This window comes from Hippopotamus amphibius, chromosome 2 (genome assembly GCF_030028045.1).
Source record: "Hippopotamus amphibius kiboko isolate mHipAmp2 chromosome 2, mHipAmp2.hap2, whole genome shotgun sequence".
NCBI classification, from domain to species: domain Eukaryota; kingdom Metazoa; phylum Chordata; class Mammalia; order Artiodactyla; family Hippopotamidae; genus Hippopotamus; species Hippopotamus amphibius.
This window is the reverse complement of record NC_080187.1, coordinates 71472126-71491057: the sequence shown is the minus strand read 5'-3', so window position 1 is coordinate 71491057 and position 18932 is coordinate 71472126. Positions and strand designations below refer to the sequence as shown.

General features: G+C 44.1%; 2 protein-coding genes across 5 annotated transcripts in view; one reads left to right on the top strand and one right to left on the bottom strand.

Moving 5' to 3' along the window:
• The window catches only part of FAM219A (family with sequence similarity 219 member A), a 54199-nt gene extending 51728 nt beyond the window's left edge, over nucleotides 1–2471 (bottom strand). For all 4 annotated transcript variants that reach the window (XM_057724916.1, XM_057724915.1, XM_057724917.1 and 1 more), the window contains exon 1: nucleotides 2114–2471. In XM_057724916.1, coding sequence (XP_057580899.1) covers nucleotides 2114–2173 — 60 coding nt within the window. In that variant the 5' untranslated portion in view covers nucleotides 2174–2471. The remainder of the gene's footprint in view (nucleotides 1–2113) is intronic.
• Nucleotides 2472–2697: 226 nt separating this feature from the next.
• The window catches only part of DNAI1 (dynein axonemal intermediate chain 1), a 60323-nt gene continuing 44088 nt past the window's right edge, over nucleotides 2698–18932 (top strand). Inside the window, exon 1 of the mRNA XM_057721926.1 lies at nucleotides 2698–2956. Coding sequence (XP_057577909.1) covers nucleotides 2927–2956 — 30 coding nt within the window. The 5' untranslated portion in view covers nucleotides 2698–2926. The remainder of the gene's footprint in view (nucleotides 2957–18932) is intronic.

Here is an 18932-nt window from a genome sequence, read left to right as displayed (position 1 = left end):
GACCCCCAAGAGTGTATTGCTACTTCTATAAGGCTCTCATTCAACCTCAACCAAATATCCTGTTGCAGAGAAGGGCTCCTTCAGCCTTCAAGAAAAGAGTCTGGAGGCAGTCACAGCTTTTCTGATAAGTGCCTCCTTACCATAAGTATTTCTAGTCCAGCGCCACACAGACCAGAAGCAGCTCAGGAGTCTTCTGAGGCTACTACTCACTCAAACCATCTTTGAAAATGTCAGGCAATAACAGGATATCAAGGACAGCTGAGAGAGTCTGGTAACCCCTTCCTCCTCCCCTCTCCCTGGAGAGCTATTGCCTCCCTTCTTAGGAACCCCAGATGGGAGGCAAGAACCAACTCACTGCTTTCTTCTGATTCACTTGGACCTCCTCCTCCTCCTTCATCTGCCCTCCCTTTTGATTCTTGGTTAGATACTTAGAACTGGAAGGGCAATCTAATGTGATAAGCCAGGTTGGCTGGAACGATAATTTAGAAAGGAACATTCTCTAAGCCCAGCCCAGAGTTCTTCAAGTTCATGGGACAGATTTCTCACCAGGATTTTCTGGCCCTCAAATAATCCAATGATGGCATCAGGCTAGGAAAAAAGTCCAGCAGCATCTCTCTCCCCAGTTTAATATTGAACACTTCTGTAGAGCTTCTGTTTGGGCTTCTAGAATTGTCTAAGTAGTCACAAAGGGGGGTAAAGACACCTTATCTCCTGCTAGGTGGCTGCTAATGATTCTGTCTGCCATCCCCCAAAAGATGTGGCTTAGAATCAGTCATGAGTCCCTGCCAAGGTCTGTCTTGGCTGCTGTAATGGACAGATTACTTGCTCAGAAAGCCACAAAGCACATCTGTCAGCCTGGGGCGGGGAGCCGAAGGGTAGAACCTGTTCCTCACCTCTGCCTAACACAGAGGGAAGAAGGTTAGGGAGCCCCAAATCTTCAAGACTCGGTGAGCTCTGCTCAGCTCCAGCTGAACTCAGAGAATAGGGCATCCAAACCTCAGGTTCCTGGCCTGCCTTGCCTCCTTCCAGCTCTCACCTGGGCACCAAGTGGGAAAGGTGAAGAAAAGCAAAGCAAACAGAGCCGGGGCACTCCCTCCCTTCTCTCTCTCCCTATACCCGCTGGAGAGACACCGCCGCTAGGCCTCCGCGCCTCTCGCCCGGCGGATGTACAAGCCAATCAGGTAGACCCCGGGACTGTGGCCAGCGGGTATGGTCTCCCCTACGCTGGCCTCCGTGCATCGCCCTCCCCCTTCCAAGCCCTCCGCGCCGGCAGCGATGACATCATTCTTCCCTGACTCTGGGACCGCGGACAGGCGGCAGGATCGGCGCCGAGCAAGGGCTCCAAGCACGTAGGCCTAGGATACTGGGGGCTTTTCCGAACCTGTGGGCACAGGCGGCTCCAGTGCGGCCCCGCCCCCTCTCCCGCGGTTCCCCAGCTCTCTCATCTGCGCCCCGGATTCTCCATCTCGCCGCCGTGCTGTCTCCTTCCCGGCTCCAGCACCCCCAGCCTAGATCGACTGCACTCTCATCTGGAGAAGAACGGAATTCCGGGTCCTGCGTGGACCCCCTGCCCCCACCAGTCCTCGGCCCCGGCCCTGCGTTCGCATCCGTAGCCTGTGAACTGGCGGGCAGTCCCCTCCTCCTCTACAAACCTATTCCCGTCCCTCAGATTGACTGCTCCTGGCCCCCTCCCCCGCTCTGAGCATCACAGGCCTCTAGGTCTAGACGCCTCGCTACTTCTTATCCCAGCCCCCTGGGCCTGCCACCCGCGGTGCCCCAAGACAGTTCCCTTCCTTTCCCCGCTCCGGGCCCCCACTAACGGTGTGCACCATTGTGCTCCCGCTCGGTTCCATCCGACGGCGCTCCCCCTCGCTCCCTTGGCCTGCCTCCGCTGACGTTGCTCTCCGCCCTTACAGGCCCCTGTGCTGTCATCCCACGTATTCCCCCACGGTTTTCTCGTCCTGCAAGTCTCCCTCCCCCGGCGATGCGTTTTCACGGCTCTCTACCCCATCTGAGGCGCCCCCTCCGCACAGTCCCCAAGGCTTGACTCCCTCCCTCCCCCTCAGGCAGCGCCCCCTCCCGGCCCTGGCCTGCCCGCCGCCCGCCCCCTCACCAGCGGCTGCATCTCCGAGTGCGCGGTGGGCACCTGGAACCGGTCGATCTCCTCCATCATGGTGCCGGCTGGCGAGCGGGCCGGGGGCCGGGCGCGGCCGGGGACGCCGACGGGACCGCGCGGGGCGGCTGCCCCAGGAGCCGGGTGGGTGGTGCAGACTAGGCCGCCCCGGACTAGTCGGGCAGATCGAGGGGTGGGCGCGGGGCGGGAGGTTTGCAAGAGGGCTGAGGCCGGCGTGGCTCCGTCAGCTTGCCTAGCGCTAAAGCGACCGTGGCCCGGCAAAGCCGCAGGTCTTGCCTCGCCTCCTCCTCCGCCGCCGCCTCCTGTCAGCAGCTCAGCCACTGCGGTGACTCGGCAACTCCACTTCCGGGTCCGGGACACCGCCTGAATCCTGCATTATTCATGAGGAGGCGGTGTCTGGGCGCCCTAGTCCCTCCCACATGCCGGAGTTCCGACTGGCGAGACCGCCGGTCTTCTAGCCTTAGGGGGCGGGGCTTAGTGGAGGTGGTGGTTCCCCGCGCGCCCAGCCCCGCCTTCCCCTCCAGCCGAGAGGCGGCATCAGAGGCGCCTGCGCCCTGGCTGCCGGTTAGTTGCTGGGTAACCGCGTCAGGGAGGAGCCGATTCCATTCTGCAAGGGCGCGGGGACCCACAACGTCGGCTGTCCCCAAAGAACCTCTGAGACTGGGAATTGAAGTGAAAGAGAATCCGGATTTCCTGTGCGTGACTGAGGGAACGGACAAACTTCTTGTCCTCAGGCGGGGGAGCGTTTTGTAAGCGCTCCAAGTGTTGAGGTGCTTCCTGCTTTCTTCGAAGATGCCCCACAAACAACCGCCTCGTAAGCAGGTAACACACACCTCGACCTGCTCTATCCCGATGACCTCTGACCTTCGCTGCCAGTGACCACTGATCGTACCTCTGCTACTGATCCTTCATCTTCGTTTGACTTCCATCCCTCAGTGACTCCTGGCCTGTGTTCCCAGTAACCTCTGACCCTGTCCTGCTCTCTCCACTCATCCTAGCCCCCTCTCCCACGCTGCCCCTCACCCACTGTTTCCTACCACTCTTTCACCTGTCCTCCTCTCACCATTCCATTCCCTCACTCCACAGACCCACCCTGACCAGCGCCTCCTCATTAAGTCCCCTCACTGCCACTCTTACCAATATGTCCCTCATTGCCCTCACGGTCTTAAAGAAATTATTTTTCTTGCCCCTTGCTGAGTGCCCAGTGCTGGGCTGGGTGGAGACACAGGCCTTTGGGAGCTCACAGAGGGCATACAGGAGAACTGTACAGGAGACACAGAACAGGTTATGTGTGGGAGTATGGTTCAGATCTTCTGTGTTGGGAGACTTGTGAGGAGAGAGAGTTCAGGCAAAGAAGAAGAGGAGAGAGACCCCTTTCCCATCCCCTTTCACACACTTCACACTCCAAACTGGCCCCTCCAAACTGTCCTTGTTGCCACCTGGACAGATGTCATCCCTTCTCACAAGAAACCCAAGAGTCGCCCCTCCCCTCTTAACCCATCCACCTTCAGCCTGAAGGAGAGGTGAGGCCCAGCTTCTCGGGGAGCTCTCTGTGGTGAAGCCACTCAGTCCTTCAAGTGTCACTTTTTCCAAACCCTTCATGAATTATCATCTCGGGACTAATGTGCATTTTCTTGCTTTGTGAGGCAGGGTTTCTATTTACTTATTCTTAAATAAACACTATCTCAGGCCTAGGTATTTTGAGGTTTGGAGGCCAAATCTGTGTGCATGCTGTTTGTGACTTTACATATTTGGGTCTGGCCTCCTCCGTATTATTAGCCTTTGCTCCTTTGCTTCTTTCACCTTGCCTTCCTTAGCAGGTGCACCTATCATTCTTAGATCTCTGCAACCATGGGGAAGCTGCTATTCCCATATGGCCTTGCCCTAGTTTTATGTCGGAGTTGAACTGTGTTTTGAAGCTCATGTACTGTGCTTGGGGCTACTGACTTTTTTTTTTTAATTTTTGGCTGCGTTGGGTCTTCATTGCTGCCAATGGGCTTTCTCTAGTTGCAGCGAGCAGGGGCTACTCTTTGTTGTGGTGCACAGACTCCTCATTACGGTGGCTTCTCTTGTTGCAGAGCACGGGCTCTAGGCACGGGCTTCAGTAGTTGTGGCTCGCAGGCTCTATAGAGTGCAGGCTCAGTAGTTGTGGCGCATGGAGCCTTGGTGTGTGGGATCTTCTCGGACCAGGGCTCAAACCTGTGTCCCCTGCATTGGCAGGCGGATTCTTTCTTATTTATTTATTTATTTATTATTATTATTTTTTTTTACTTTTTTGGGGGGTTGCAGGCGGATTCTTAACCATTGCACCACCAGGGAAGTTGGGGGTTACTGACTTTTAATTTACATACATTTTATTTTAAATTCAACATGACTGAGGTCTGGTTTACATACAATGAAATGGACCATTTTAGTCGTACATGTTGACAGGTTTCGACAAATTTATACACTTGTGAACCAGCACCACAATCAAGATATAGGACACTTCCTCTACCCCCCAAAAGTTTCCTTGTGCCTCATCCCAGTCCATTCTCCCCAACCTCCAAGCTCCAGGTAACCAGTGATCTGCTTTCCGTCACTACAGATTAGATTTTTCTAGCAGTTTGAACAACCTTGGGAATCAGTTTCTCCAGCCCATTAGGGGAGACATTAGAGGCTAGGCAAACTGAGAGCAGAGAGAGGTGACAGCAGACAGGAGACAGAAACCCAGGTCAACTGGCCTTGCCCACATCAGTGCTGCCCCCTGGAGGGAAGGGTTGTTTTAGAACAGGGTAAACATTGGTGTGTGGGGTGTAAGCAAAAGCTGCACTGTGCTAGGTTGTATTCATCACCCTCTTGTCTCGTGAGGCCCAGTCTGGGTCAGTGGTGAGCTGGGTGTGAGACAGCCTAAAGAGCCTTGAGAAGTCCCCGTAGTCTGGGAACTCTGTTCAGTGAGGGAGATAGAACACAGGCATGTAAAGATAAGGAAGGATGGGATCCTTGGGGCTGAGAGGGAGAGAGACATGCAGGAGCAGCATAAAAGCTTCAGGGAGGGGAAGCTATGATTTGGATGCCTGCAATGGAGAGGGAAGATCAGGATTGGGTTTGTTAGGGGACAGAGAAGATTTTAAACTCCATTGTTTGCATCGCTGATCAAACCTTTTATTGGCTCCCTCTTGCTCTCAGGATAAAGTCCCAAAAGTCCAACTTGCTTTGTATGGCCTGCAAGACCTTGCCAGACCTAGCCTTTGCTACCCACCCTACTTCAGTCCCAGCACACCTGAACTGCCCTCACTTCCTGGAAAGTAATATCCACACTGTCTTTCACCTCTAGGCCTTTGAAATTGCTGTTTCTGATGCTTGCCTGGTACAGTCTTTTCTGTCTGCTGCCACCTGCTCCATGCCATCCCACCCCAAATCTCTTCTTAATATCTTGTAATCATATATCGTATCTCAGTTTGCCCATCATATTCTTCTATAAGGGATTAAGTCCCCTTTCTGGAGGCAGGATAGGGCGATATCCCCACTAGACTATACACTCTGATGGAAAGGATCATGTCTGTCTCATTCATTGTTGATTCCCCTGAACCTAGCAAAATGCCTGGAATATATTAAATTCTGAAAATGAGTTGAATGTGAATTCTGAATGCTTCCATTGTTCCTTGGAAATTTTGACCCAAGTGAGTTTGAAGGATAGAAAGGGGTGAGCCTGGGATGAGGAGACTGGTGGGGAGTGATAACAAGGAAATGTCACTGTAGAAGCACACATTTCTGGGTTTATGTTTATATCTATTTTGGGAGTAGGGCCATGAATGGTTCAAATTTGAACCACATGTACCCATGCCTTAAGAGCTGAGTATTCGAAATTCAGAGGGAAAAAATTCTGATGATATAAATATCCTCATTTGACAATTATTTATCAAGCACCTACTAGCCAGGTACTGCTCTAGGTATTGGTGATATAGCAACAAACAAAACAAACACAAATCCCTGCTCTCATGGAGCTTATCTTTTAGTTGGAGATAAATTGTCAATAAACAAATAAGTAAAATATATAGTTTATCAGATGGTGATAGGTGTCAAAAAGAAAAATAAATCAGGGAAATGGACTGGAAGTTCAGGGAACCAGAAGATTATGATGTAAACATAGTGGTTAGGGGAGGCCTCACAGCGGTGACATTTGAGAAAGACCTGAAGGAAGCGAAGGAATTAGCTATGTGATATCTGGGGGGAAGGCATTCCAGACAGAAGGCATAGCAAGTATAAAGTTCCTGAGATGGGAGCTTGCTTACACATGTTCTGGATCAGCAAGGAAGGGAGGAGGAAAGTGGCAGGAGATAAGGTCAGAGATGTCTATCCTTCTGCTCCAGAGAGTTAATCCAACAACCATGGCGTATTAAATTGATCATGATGAAGCTCCATGAATCATAATTTGTAATTAAACTGCATGAATGTCAGGCACCATAAACCATGACCAGCTCCAAACATCACCGGTAACACCCCAATAACAAACTGTCCTTCCTGAAAATTTCGACAATTCCAACTGGCTGCATGTGTATATGTAAGAGGAGTTTTGCGTCGTTGCCAAACATTGCCTGGCAGCCAGACTTCTTAGTAGAGGACTGAATTAGAGTCTTCTGTGAACTCCAGTTAAAGGCTAATTTTAGTTTATGACTAACAAGTTTTAGTACTCCTTTATAACTCAGTTACCATAAAAAAAAAAAAATCAAAGTCTGGAATTTTGCTTCAGTTGCCTGTAGGAGCCAAAGAAAAGACTTGCATTTTTGAATTATTTTGTGATCTCTTCAGAAGCCCCTCTGGGACAATACTTTTAGAAATATTGATCTTAATGAGGTGTGACTAGGGGTAAGTGGGCAAGAGTCGGTGCAAGACCAGAAGAGAGTCTTAGATGATTCAGAGAGTTTGAGTCTGATGACTGGGCCTGGGATCCACAGAAGAAAGGACGAGGTGAGCAGAATCTAAGGGAAGGTGATACATTTCTCTTTGTCTAAAGAAGATCCTTGCTCTTGTGACCCTTCTCTGTGTCACCCTCACTTCCTCACATCCTTATATCCTCATCCTCTTATCTTCTTCAAGCCCTAGGTATGATCCTGTGCCCCTTTACTTCCTATCTCTCTCGAATCAAACCACTTTTTTCCCATTCACTGCTGCCCCGCTAGCCCTACCTACTGTCATCTCTCACCTCGAGTGCTATGAAAAAGCCTTGTCACTGGTATTCCCCTCATCCACTCGTGTCCCTTCCAATCCGTTCTCTACACGGTACCAAGTGATCTTTTCAAACTGCCCGTGTGATTATGTCCCCCCACCCCCGCCCCAGAACCCTTCAATGACTTCCTACTGCTCTTAGGAGAGGAACCAAATTTTTAGATAACTCTTCAGGATCCCATATGGGCTGAGGCCTCCTTGGGTCTCCCAGCCTTAACTTGTACCACTCTTGCCCTATTATTATTGTACTTCTTTCTGGAACACTCTTCATGCCCTCCCTCCAACATGCATGTACTCCGTCTTAAGATTCCAGCCCAAACATCAGTCCCCACCACTGCCTTAGTGCCCCCCTGCCCTGTTAATGAAGAGAGAGTTAAGTTTCCTCTATTTATAGTCTCATTGTCCTTGATCCTTTCTTCCACAGCATGCATCCCAGGGTGTAATTATTCACTTGTTTGTGTAATTATTTGATTATAGTGTGTCTTTCCCATTAGACTGTGAGCGCCTTGCGAGCAGGGCCTGTGGATGTTTTTGCTCACATCTGCATTCTCAGCTCCTAACACCATGGCCATCATGTTTGAAGCTCTCAATGAACAGTTGTTGAATGAATGATGGGATGTGTTTGAGGAAATAGCATTGGGTGCAATGGAAGCATGTGGGAGGAAATCCTAACACTGATTCCAGGGGAATCAGGGAAGATTTCTAGGAGGAACACCATGATTTAAGGTTTGGACAAGAGTCCAACATACAGGATAAGAAGGATTGACCAGAGGTTAGAAGACTACAAGGAAGAATAATGTCCTGCTGGGGAAGAGTGTGTTTATAGGGAGTTTATAGTGTTTATAGGTTACCATGGTCAGTCATGTTGCATCTGCTAATGAAGATAAGAACTAGATACAGCCATTAGATTTAATAATTAGGAAGTCATTGCAGACCTTGGAAATAACAACTTTATTTACTTATTTTTTTATTTTTTGAATTTTTAAAAAATTTACTTATTTATTTTTATTGGCTGTGTTGGGTCTTTGTTGTTGTGTGCGGGCTTTCTCTAGTTGCGGCAAGCGGAGGCTACTCTTTGTTGCGGTGTGTGGGCTCCTCATTGCAGTGGCTTCTCTTGTTGTGGAGCGTGGGCTCTAGGTACTTGGGCTTCAGTAGTTGTGGCACATGGGCTCAATAGTTGTGGCTCGAGGGCTTAGTTGCTCCATGGCACCAGGGATCTTCCCAGACCAGGGATTGAATCCATGTCCCCTGTCTTTGGCAGGTGGATTCTTAACTACTGTGCAACCAGGGAAGTCCGGAAAGAACAATTTTAGAGATAAAAGCCAGACTAAATTGAGCTAAGAAGGCAGTAAAGACCATGTAGACGAGGACTTTTTTTTTTTGAGATGAAATTAAGACTTGAATATGTTAAATGCTGAGGGGAGGCATTTGCCTGGCATAGGTAGAGAGAAGTTGAAAGTGAAGGAGATAAAATGAAAACTAGAGCCAAGTGTCTGGTGATGTGGGAGTGGGTCACTTGTGGACAAGAGGTGGAACACTTTGTAACAGGAAAAGAGAAAGGAGGAAGGGATGGATGCAGATGATGATAATTTAGAGGCTTAGTGACAGGAAGTTAAGAGAGTTTTTTCTCTTCTCTTCCGTTAGTAGTGTTACAGAATTCCTTCTGGAAGTGATAAGTGTAAAACACATTTTGCCAATGGCTGTTCCATTTTGTTGTGATTACAGTCATGCTATTTTCAGAGTTATGGTCTGAGGTTTGTCATGCACAATTATCAGATTACAAAACAGCTGTGAGCATTTGAGGCCAGAACTTGGTCTCCTCCCCACCATTTACCATGGAGCCTAGCACATTGTTAGTACTCAGTACGTCAGGTAGTTGAATAGTAATGGCAGAGGTGTCTCATGCTTATCCCTGGGCTTTGCAGTCTGCAAGCTGATGCTGAAGGGTAATTTTGGTTCTCTGGCTCCAGCTGTGAACAAGCCATATGAAATTGTTTTCTGCCAGTTAGGAACCGGTAAGGAGTATTCAATCTTCCCAATTGCTGAGACAGAGTTGTGTAGAAGAAGCGAGCAAAGGAGATGGCTGTTGATCAGACTTTGGTTTCCCTGCTTTGTGTCTCACAACACTTTGTCCTATTCATGAAGTCACTGGACTCTGGTTTGTAGGGTTTTTTTGGGGGGGGGGGCGGGGCGGAGCGGAGCAGGGCTGCATTTGGTTTTCGTTGCTGCACGCAGAGCTTTCTCCAGTTGTGGTGAGTGGGGGGCTACACTTCATTGCCGTGTGGGGGCTTCTCATTGTGGTGGCTTCTCTTGTTGTAGAGCATGGGCTATAGGTGCGTGGGCTTCAGTAGTTGTGGCACGCGGGCTCAGCAGTTGTGGCTCGCGGGCTCTAGAGCGCAGGCTCAGTAGTTGCGGTGCACAGGATTAGTTGCTCCGCAGCATGTGGGATCTTCTGAGACCAGGGATCAAACCTGTGTCCCTTGCATTGGCAGGCGGATTTTTAACCACTGTGCCACCAGGGAAGTCCCTGTATGGTGTGTTTATGTCTTCCATTTATCTCAGTTCCTAGATTTGAGAATCCTCGCAATGGGAATAAACTCAACCTTTATTCTTCTTTAGCTGTCATCCTAGCATCTGGTACATAGTAGATGCTTAATAAATATTGACTGAATGAATTAGCTGATGAGTAAGTAAGTGACTGATGGAAAGGTATATACTGCAATACTTTGAATCCTAACTTTTCCTTCTGGACCTGCAAAGAAGCAGCTCATGCCTCCTTTGTTCTAGCCAAAGCACCTAATTCTGTTAATTAGCACCCTACTCCTGATGTTAAGCTTATTTTCCTATTTCTATTCTTACCTCACATCCATTTTCTTATTTACTTATTTTTTCCATGTATCATACATTCAGCCTCAGATCTTGCTTTGGAACAAATTGGAATATAAATGAATAAAAAAAATCTGCTAATCCATGGACAGACACTTGGTTCCAGACCTCTATATCTTTGTTAATGATTTTGTTCCCTCTGCCTGGGCTGCCTGAGCCTATCCTACTTCTCCTGTCCTTTGGGAGACTGGCAAACTTTAAGGCACATATATTTTAGCTAAGTTCTGTAAGTTGCAAAGAAAAGAGTCTCACCTCAAGAAAAAGCTTGGATGGGTGAAGGGAAAGGTGTATATGTGGGGGTTTGTGGGTGGGTATTATAAATACATAGACAGCCTAGAATTAGAATTAGAAAACTACTGGTTCTGAAACAGATATAGGTACTAATTACTTTCTCCATATCTCTCATGGCCTCTCTACTTTTCTTAGCAACTATATTTCACTCCCTATTTTCATTTCCTAAGCAGCCAACTTTTCTATGGTTTCAGCTCCCTCATAACTTAATGTGTTTTCAGCTCATCATGGCCACTCTGGCCTCTTCTATCTCCAAGCATCTCCATCAGTATCTTCATCCATCCACCAGTTCTCTCTGTAGTTCCAATTCAAACCCTTGGAGAAGAAATCTGATTGTTCCCAGCTTACCCATTCATGCTGGGCTGTATCAGGGAGGGATAAGATCCTATGACTCTCCAAGCAGCCAAAGCTGTGAGCAGGGCAATTTCCTTGGCTCCTCCCCTACAAGGGATAACCTGCTTTATTCCAAAATAACGTCTATATTGCTTCTAATAAGTCTTTCTCATGCACTGTGCAGAAAAGGCCTCAGATTTTTTCCAACCCATTGCCTCCATTCAGGGCTGATATTTACATTACAAAAGGTTCTGTCTTTTACAAAAGCCTTTTACTTTAGAGGGTTTTTGTTTGTTTGTTTGGTTTGTTTGTGGGGTTTTTTTTTTTTTAATAGCACGTTTCTGCAGTGACTTTTTAAATGCATCACACTTTATGTATAATTTTGAAAGACCTTGATATCGGAGACATATTCTGGCTGTGATGGAGCAATTCATACGGACTTGCCATCCCACTATGAACAACTGTAATCCTGGACACAGTATATAAGGCAACTGGTTTAGGCATTCCCCCATTCCTAAGGGAAGGAAAACAGCCAACATGAGTCACATGTGTATCTTTGCTTTCTGCCTTGGGTCCATTTTTCTTGATCATGGCTCAGGGAGAGAGATCCAAAGGAGAGTACAGTGATACCAGTGAAATAACCCAATGTTGGAATTAGCAGACAATGACTTTAAAGCAGTTGTTATAAATCTATTTATGGACTAAAAGAAAATATTGACTTAAAGGATGGGGAATCTAAGCCCCAAATATGGAAACAATAAAAAAATAAATATCAGAAGTGAAAAATTTATTGGCTGGGCCTCATAGCGAATGTGAAGATGGGGCCATTGAAATTATCCAATCTGAAGAACAGAGCAAAACAGGATTAAAAAACAAAAAAGAGCCTTAGTGACCTGTGGGAATATGTCACATATGTATTTGTAACTTGTAAGTAGTTGGAATTCCAGAAGGAAAGAGAGGAGGGGGAAAAATAGTTGAAGAACTAATGGTCAAAAATTTCTTAAATTTGGTGGAAAACATATAGTATTATCAGAAGCTCAGTGAATCCCAAGTAGGATAATTACAAAGAAAACCACACGTAGGTCCCTTACAGTCAAAGTACTGAAAGCCAAGGATAAAAGTGAAATCTTGAGAGCAGCCAGAGAAAAATGACACAATGCATAGAGTAGAATATTATGACCGTGGCTGACTTCCCATTGTAAACAAGAGAAGTCAGAAGACAATGGAATGTCATAGTTAATGCACTGAAAGAAAATTACCATCAAGCCAGAATTCTATATCCAACAAAAATATCCCTCAAAAAGAAGGGTTACATAAATACATTTTCAGGTAAACTAAAGCTGACAGAATTTGTCATCAGCAGACCTTCACTACAAGAAGTACAGAATGAAGTTCTTTAGGCTGAAGGAAAATGACACATGATGGAAGCTCTGTCTATGGGAAGAACCCAAAAGTACTAGTAATAGAAAATATGTGACTAAAGACAAAATACTAGATTTTTTTGCTTCTATTAATTTTCTTAAAAGGCATATGACTGTTCAAAGCAAAAATAACACCATTGTTAGGTGAAGCTTATATTGTATATAGAAATAAAATATGTGACAACAACAGGGCAGAGATGAGGTTGTGGTAGTAAATGGAATTAAGATATGATAAGGTTATTACATTGTGAAATATGAAATGGTATGTTATTTATTCTTAGTAGACTGTGACAGGCTTAGAATGCATATTATAAACCTTAGAGCAACCACTAGAAAGTAATACAAAAAGGCACAACTAGAAAGCCAATAGAGAAAATAAAATGAAATACTAAAAGACTCAATTAACACAAAAGAAGGCAGATGAACAGAGGGAAGAGGAAAAAGCAGATGAAAAAAAGAAAACAAAGAGTAATATGGTAAAGACAATCACACCTTTCAGTTAAAAGGCAGAGTTTATCAAGCTAGGGGGGAGATAAAAGCAAGACCTAACTATATGCTGCTTATAAGAAATGTAGTTCAAATATAAAAACATAGAAAGTTTGAAAATAAAAGAGTGGAAAAACACACCATGTAAATAGCAAGCATAAGAAAGCTGCATGGCTGTAGTATTATCAGAACTAAGAAGGCTTCAAGACAAAGAGTATTTCCAAAGATAAATAGGGACATTTCATAATGATAAGGGTCAATTCAAGAGGTGATATAAAATCACAAATGTGTATGTACCTATTAATAGCACTTCAAGATAAATAAATCAAAAACAGAGCTAAAGGGAGAAATAGAAACATATACAATGATAGTTGGAGATTTAACACTCTTCTCTACATCTTTAACAGATGTAGATCTGTTAACCAACTTGACCTAATTAACATTTATAGAATCCAAGAACTGCAGAATGTTCAAAAAAATAGACCATACACTGGGACGTACAGTGAGTCTCAATATACTTCAAAAGATTAATATCTTACAGATTTTCATTTGATTCAAATTCAACATCCATCCATGACAGAAAGAATCTCAGCATACTAAGAATAGTTTGATCAAAATGGAATTAAATTAAAAATAAATAGCAGTATCCTTAAAATCTCCAAATACGTAGGCATTAAAGAATGCATTTCTAAATGTAAAAAAAAAGTACAAGGGAAATTATAAAACATTTTTAATTGGATGGTAATGAAAATATAACATCACAAATTGTGGGGTCGTGCTGAAGTTGTACTTAATGAATATGTATAGTTTTAAATGTTGTTTTCAGAAAAGAAGGTTTAAAATCAATGTTCTAAGTTTCTATCTTAAGAAAATAGAAAAAGATGAGAGAATTTAATCCAGAATAGTAGAAGCAAAGTCTATTTCATCAGTTCCATTTACTTTATTAATTTATTCATTTATCTTGTTCCATAGAAACAATGAGAAAAGCAGTAGAGAAAATTAACAAAGTCATGAGTTGGTTCTTTGAAAAGATTGATAAAACTGATAAAAATTAGCAAGACTCATCAAGAAAAAAACACAATAGCCAATATCAGGAATGAAAAATGAGATCACTACAGATTGTACAGATATTAAAAAGGATAATAAAGGAATACTATCAACAGCATTATGGCAATAAATTCAACAACTTAAATGGAAATGGACAAATTTATTGAAAAACACAGTCTGCCTTAATCAACACAAAAAGAAATGGAAAATGTGAAGACCATACCTACTTAAAGAAATTGGATTCATAATTTAAAACCTTCCCACAAAGAAACTCCAGGCCAGATGGTTTCACTGATGAATTCTATCAAATATGTAAGGAATAAATAACACCAATCTTACACAAAGTCTTAGAGAAAGTAGAGGAGAAGGGAACAAGTCCCAACTTATTTGATGATGTCAGTATAACTCTGATATCAAAATCAAAGTTATTACAAGAAAATAGAAGGATAGGCCAATATCCCTCATGCATATAAATGCAAAAAACCTGACAAAATATTAGCAAATCTGTTCCAACAATATATAAAAAGAAAAATATACCAGACCAAGTGAGGTTTATCCCAATAAGACAAAGTTAGCTCAACATTAAAAACCCAATCAATATCTTTTTTCACATTAACAGAAAAAAAAAGAAGAAAAACCATATGACAACATCATAACAGATTCAGAAAAGAAGTTGACAAAATTCAACATCCACCCACGAAAGATTAGAATAAGGGCCAAATGAGATGATATACTCCAAAATGTTTAGTAAACTGAAAGACGCTATATAAAGGGAAGGTATTTTTATTTTCATCTCTCTGTTGTGACACCCTGAGATTTATAGCTTTCTTTCTGATAAGGACTTCATGGGACCTGGACAGCACACTTTTCAACTATTCAATACATGCCTTCAGAATAAGACTCAATTGCCATGCACAGCCAACCATGATAGAATAATAAAATAATAACACTGCCACTGTTACTTGAGGGCTTACAGAGTGCTGGGCTCTGAGTAAGGTTCTCATCATGCATTGTTTTATTTTATCCTCCCAGCAAATCTGAGGAGGGCGCTAATATTTTTCTCTACCTTACAAATGAGAGAATGAGGATTAGGGACTAAATACCTTGCTCAAGGTCACACATATGGTTTGTGGCAGAGTCAGGAATCCAGCCAAGGCTTACTCTAGAGCTTCAGATTTTAAACCCTACCCTGCCTTGCCTTCTGTAGCCTTATCTGGGAAGAGTCCCATGGCATTGACTTCTTCCCTCTTGGCTTTCCAGGGAGGCATGAGCTTGGTCTCATGTTCCTTTTTCTGCATTCTGAACACTGTACTAACACTGCATTAATAGGAAAAAAAAACCCTCTTTAACTGTATTAATTTTTAAAATTCTTAATTAGCATTTTAAATTATAAAAGTAATGCACATTCACTTTTAAAATATTAAAACCATGAGAATGGGTATAAGGTGAACAGTATTGGTTCCCTTCCCCACAATTCCCCAGTCATACTCCCTGGACCAAACCACTATCAATAGAATCTATATATTCTTCCAGAAATATTGTACGTACATACAAATACATATACATTCTGTTTGTTTGTTTGTTTGGCTGCATTGGGTCTTTATTGCTGTGCACAGGCTTTCTCTAGTTGTGGCGAGTGGGGGCTATTCTTTGTTGCAGTGCACAGGCTTCTTATTACGGTGGCTTCTCTTGTTGTGGATCATGGGCTCTAGGCACATGGGCTTTGGTAGTTGCAGCACGCGGGTTTAGTAGTTGTGGCTCATGGGCTCTAGAGCACAGGCTCAGTAGTTGTGGTGCATGGACTTAGTTGCTCCACAGCATGTGGGATCTTCCTGGACCAGGGATGGAGCCCGTGTCCCCTGCATTGGCAGGCAGATTCTTGACCACTGCACCACCAGGGAAATGCCCCCACACATTCTTAAAGTAAGCGGATGGGTCATCTGTTTATGTAATTTGCTTTTTTATTTAACAATAAAAAAGCTTGGAGAGCTTCCATAACAATACATAAAAGTTTACCTCATTCTTTAAAAAATATGCATAATATCCATTGAATGGCTATATCATAATTTATTTAACTAGGCCCCTATCAATGAATATTTATGTTTTTTTCCATTTTTAAAATGTTACAAAAATGCTTCAGCGAGCAATTTTGTACATACATCTTATGCATATGTATTAGTATTTCTATAGGAAAAATTCAAGAAGGCAGAGTTGCTGAGTTGAGGGGTATCTACATTTGAAATTTTGGCAGATATTGCCAAATAACCCTATAAAATTTTGCATCAGTTGGCATACCCACAATAGTGTATGGTAGTGCCTGCTACCCTTCATCTAGTGTTTCAAAATTTTGAAATCTCTTTCAGCTATACTTATTGAGCACTTTCTGTGTGCTTTAGACACTGCACTAGGCTCAAGGATTTGAAATGCAGTCAGTGTAGCTGGAGGAAGATTTGTCAGTGAATTACTGTTCCTTTGGGACTAAGAGCTTTTACCCTTTTAGAAACAGAAACTGCAAGCTAGTGAGGTATTTAGTTTCAGTTTAGCTTAATGGAAACCTGTTAGTGAGTTTTAGAATAAGGACCAAGACAACTGAAATGGTAAACGAAGTCTCCTGGGCCCCAGGAAGGAAGATGCAGCGTCTGTGGGTTTGCACGCTTCAAAGAGCTGCTCTTTCCAGGAACAAACATGTTTCAGCATTGAACTCTTGGGTGGATTTGTGATGCCGAAGCATTCTAGTCATCACTAGGGCAAGTGCTTCCTAGTAAGCAAAGGGCCACACAGATCTCGTGTGGCTGAGGGCAGAGCAGTGTGTATAAATGGGAATAATAATGTTACCAACTATCATTTACTGAGCACAGACTCTGGCCAGGCACCACACTATGCATTTTATGTGCATCGACTCATTTAATCCTCATAATAGGCCTATGATTGTCTTCAGAGGGTATTTTTATGATGTCCATTTAAAAGATAAGGATACTAAGGTTCAGAGAAGACAAGTAACTTACCTAGAGTCATAGACCTAGCAGCTGACAGAGAAGGGACTCAAACCCAGGTATGGTTGACTTCAAGGCCCGTATTTGGGCCCCATGGGTACATCTGATCACATATTTGTTTTTTAAATATTATATCTTGATGTTAGGGAGCAGCTTAAGAATTTTCCATCTCCTTACTTACTCCTAAAATATGTTCAGGGACAAATGGGCTGCTTACACTGTGCAGTAGGTCATATACCAAAACAGGTCTAGGTGCAGATAAATGCTCAGTAGGTGGCAATAATAATCATCTGTTACATTGATCAGAATTTTCATTTTCAAAACACCCTTCCATGGCTGTGGCAGGAAAAGAGTTGGAGATGAGGTGGATGCTGTGTTAGGGATTTTGGGATTCAACTTGTGGGTGATGGGGAGCCCTTAGAGGCTTTAAAGCAGGAGAGTGGTCAAGTTTATATTTTAGGAAGATTACTTATGGTGATTAAGAATTTGGGTTCAAATTCTGGTCACCTTTGGGTCAGTTGCTTGATCTCACTATGTCTCAGGGTCCTCATCTGTAAAATAGGAATAATGATAGCTCCTTCCCATAGGGTAGTTGTGAAGATTAAATGAGATCATGTACATAAATTGCTTAGTAAATGAATGGCCCAGAATAAGTGCCCAATAGCTGAAAATGGTGATAGATATAATTATTGGAGTGGAGAGAAACTGGAGTTAGGGAAATCAAATGTAGTTTGGCAAGAGGGAGCAAGGGCATGAATTTAGAGGGTATGAGTGCAGAGGATAGTTGTAAAGATATTAAAGTGATAGAATTGTTGGACTTCGAAATATGATGCTAGTAAAAGGCTAAGGAAAAGGCAGGTATCTGATGGCACCCAGTTTCCAACCTGGATGCCTGAATGGTGGTACACTTGAGTGAGTTAGGAAATAGTGGAGGAGAGGGAAGTTTGGGGTAGAAAAAGAACATAATGTGGTTAGTTTTTAAGATACTGAGTATGAGTACTCTGTCACTAATTTGAGCATGAAGTTCTAGAAAATCTAATCTACAGAAATAGATTTTGAGCTTCATCACAAAGTGGAAGATGAACCTATAGGTGGGGTAAGAGCACCCAAGGGGAATGTGTAGAAATAGAAGACTAAGGGGTGAAGCATACATTCCTGGAGGGGTCAAGGATATTGAGAAAGAACTATTGGAGGGGCTGGTGACATGGAAATGGAGGTGGAGAATAAGTTTCTAGAAGGAGCAAGGGAGCTCTCAACAATGTCAGGTCCTGTCAGAGAACTGAGAAGTGGCCTTTTAGGCAGCTGAGTCATTACCAGTTCCTGCCCTCAGGATGCTCACACTAAAATCTGTAACAATGCGAATAGAAAAATGCTCTACTATGAAGAAGTTCAGGCTGGGACATCTGTTATCCCATTGATCACCAGGGTTACTTTGACTGCCATGGTGGTCTGGAGTGGGGGCGGGGATTCCTCTTCCTGCACCACTCCTCCATAGACTCCTCCCTTTAATGGAATGGCTGGAATGACCTATCCAAGAGTAGAGGGTCTTCTTTGATCAGTGCATTAGAATGGGGACCTCCCTTGCTGGAATCTCCAAGCTGCCTCTGATGTGCTCTGCAGTCTTATGTTTCTTTTTATAATACTGTCCACTTTTGCAGACCAAAATCCAGAGACAACAGAGCATTTATTTGAAGATACATTTCATCCTTCATTTCACAACAGCCAGTGCTTGTGGGTGGTAATGGGAGGCAGAGCAGAGCCTTGCTCAGAGTAAAGACAGAAGAGTAAAGGGAGGTAGGAGAAAGGGTAGGATTAGCTAATGGACTAGTGGAGGCTAGTTGGGTAGAGTTTTGTTAGGCAGAGACAGTGGGAGCATGGAAGGAGAAGGGGAAGATGATGTTCTTGATGGGAGGAATGGTAAAAGCAAAGGTGCAGAGGTGGGAAAGCAGAGGCCAAGCTCAGGAAATATAAGTAGCCTTTCTGGGCTGCATCTCAGAGTGGCAGAGAGCAGGCTAGAATGGAGATGTGGGGCCTGATGATCTGAGGGCCAGAGGAGGGAACTTGGGCTTTCTTCTTCTGCGATTTGATGGCTTCTGGGAGGAACCGTCAAAAACTTTTCAGGAATTCAGGCTTGTC